At 35.4% G+C, this 830-nt stretch overlaps 1 protein-coding gene across 1 annotated transcript; it reads right to left on the bottom strand.

Annotated features, from left to right (window-relative positions):
* Nucleotides 1–354: 354 nt before the first annotated feature.
* On the bottom strand, nucleotides 355–606 carry HELRODRAFT_137362 (hypothetical protein; the record flags this gene model as incomplete). Its single annotated transcript, XM_009031912.1, has 1 exon — nucleotides 355–606. A coding segment is annotated over one exon (252 nt), but the record flags the coding sequence as incomplete, so codon positions are not given.
* Between the last annotated feature and the right edge of the window lie 224 nt (nucleotides 607–830).

The following is an 830-nucleotide window of genomic DNA, read 5'->3' on the forward strand; positions in this document are numbered from 1 at the left end:
ACACACACACATTATCCATAAAGATGTCAAAGATAATATCAATATATAAACTATGACATTGTGCCAAGCGAGGATCTACAGTTGAGCATCATGTCCGTAGAATTCATATGTCGATCCAACTTCATTTTAAATGTTTCAACATCTTTAGCCATCACAATGTCCGCATCCAAGCCGTTCCATAACTCAACCACCCTTTTGGAAAAACAAAATTTTCCATGATTCGTGTTAAAACTATGAGTAGACAACTTGAATGGATGACCCCTGGTACGATCATCGTTAGGTTTTTTTTAACACAGGATAACACGATGATAATACGCTGTTCCTAGTTATGTTGAAAACTGTGATAAGATCACCTCTGATTCGTCTATACCTCAGTGTGGGAAGATCGAGGAGTCTTAATCTCTGCTCATAATTGAATCCAATACAATTTTTCACTATTCTTGTGGCCCGTTCAATATCTTCTATAACTTTCAAAGACCAGGGAGACCACACCGAAGCAGCATACTCTATCTTTGACCTGACAAGGGATTTATATAAGATTAAAAAATTGGGTTTAGGTAATTTCATAAAATGTCTATTTATCAATCCTAGAGTTATATTACACTTATTAATTGTATTATAAATGTGTTTATGAAATTTCATGTCTGGTTCAAATATTACCCCCAAATCTTCAACAAATTCCCCATTTTCAAGAAGTAAACCATTCATAGTATAAGATCTCTTACCACATGCTCTACGTTCATAATTCATAACGACACATTTATCCACATTCACCCCAAGCTCCCATTTCACACACCACTCATAAAAAAACACCCAGACATGCCTGAAGA

The sequence above is a fragment of the Helobdella robusta genome (assembly GCF_000326865.2).
Source record: "Helobdella robusta unplaced genomic scaffold HELROscaffold_8, whole genome shotgun sequence".
Taxonomy (NCBI): domain Eukaryota; kingdom Metazoa; phylum Annelida; class Clitellata; order Rhynchobdellida; family Glossiphoniidae; genus Helobdella; species Helobdella robusta.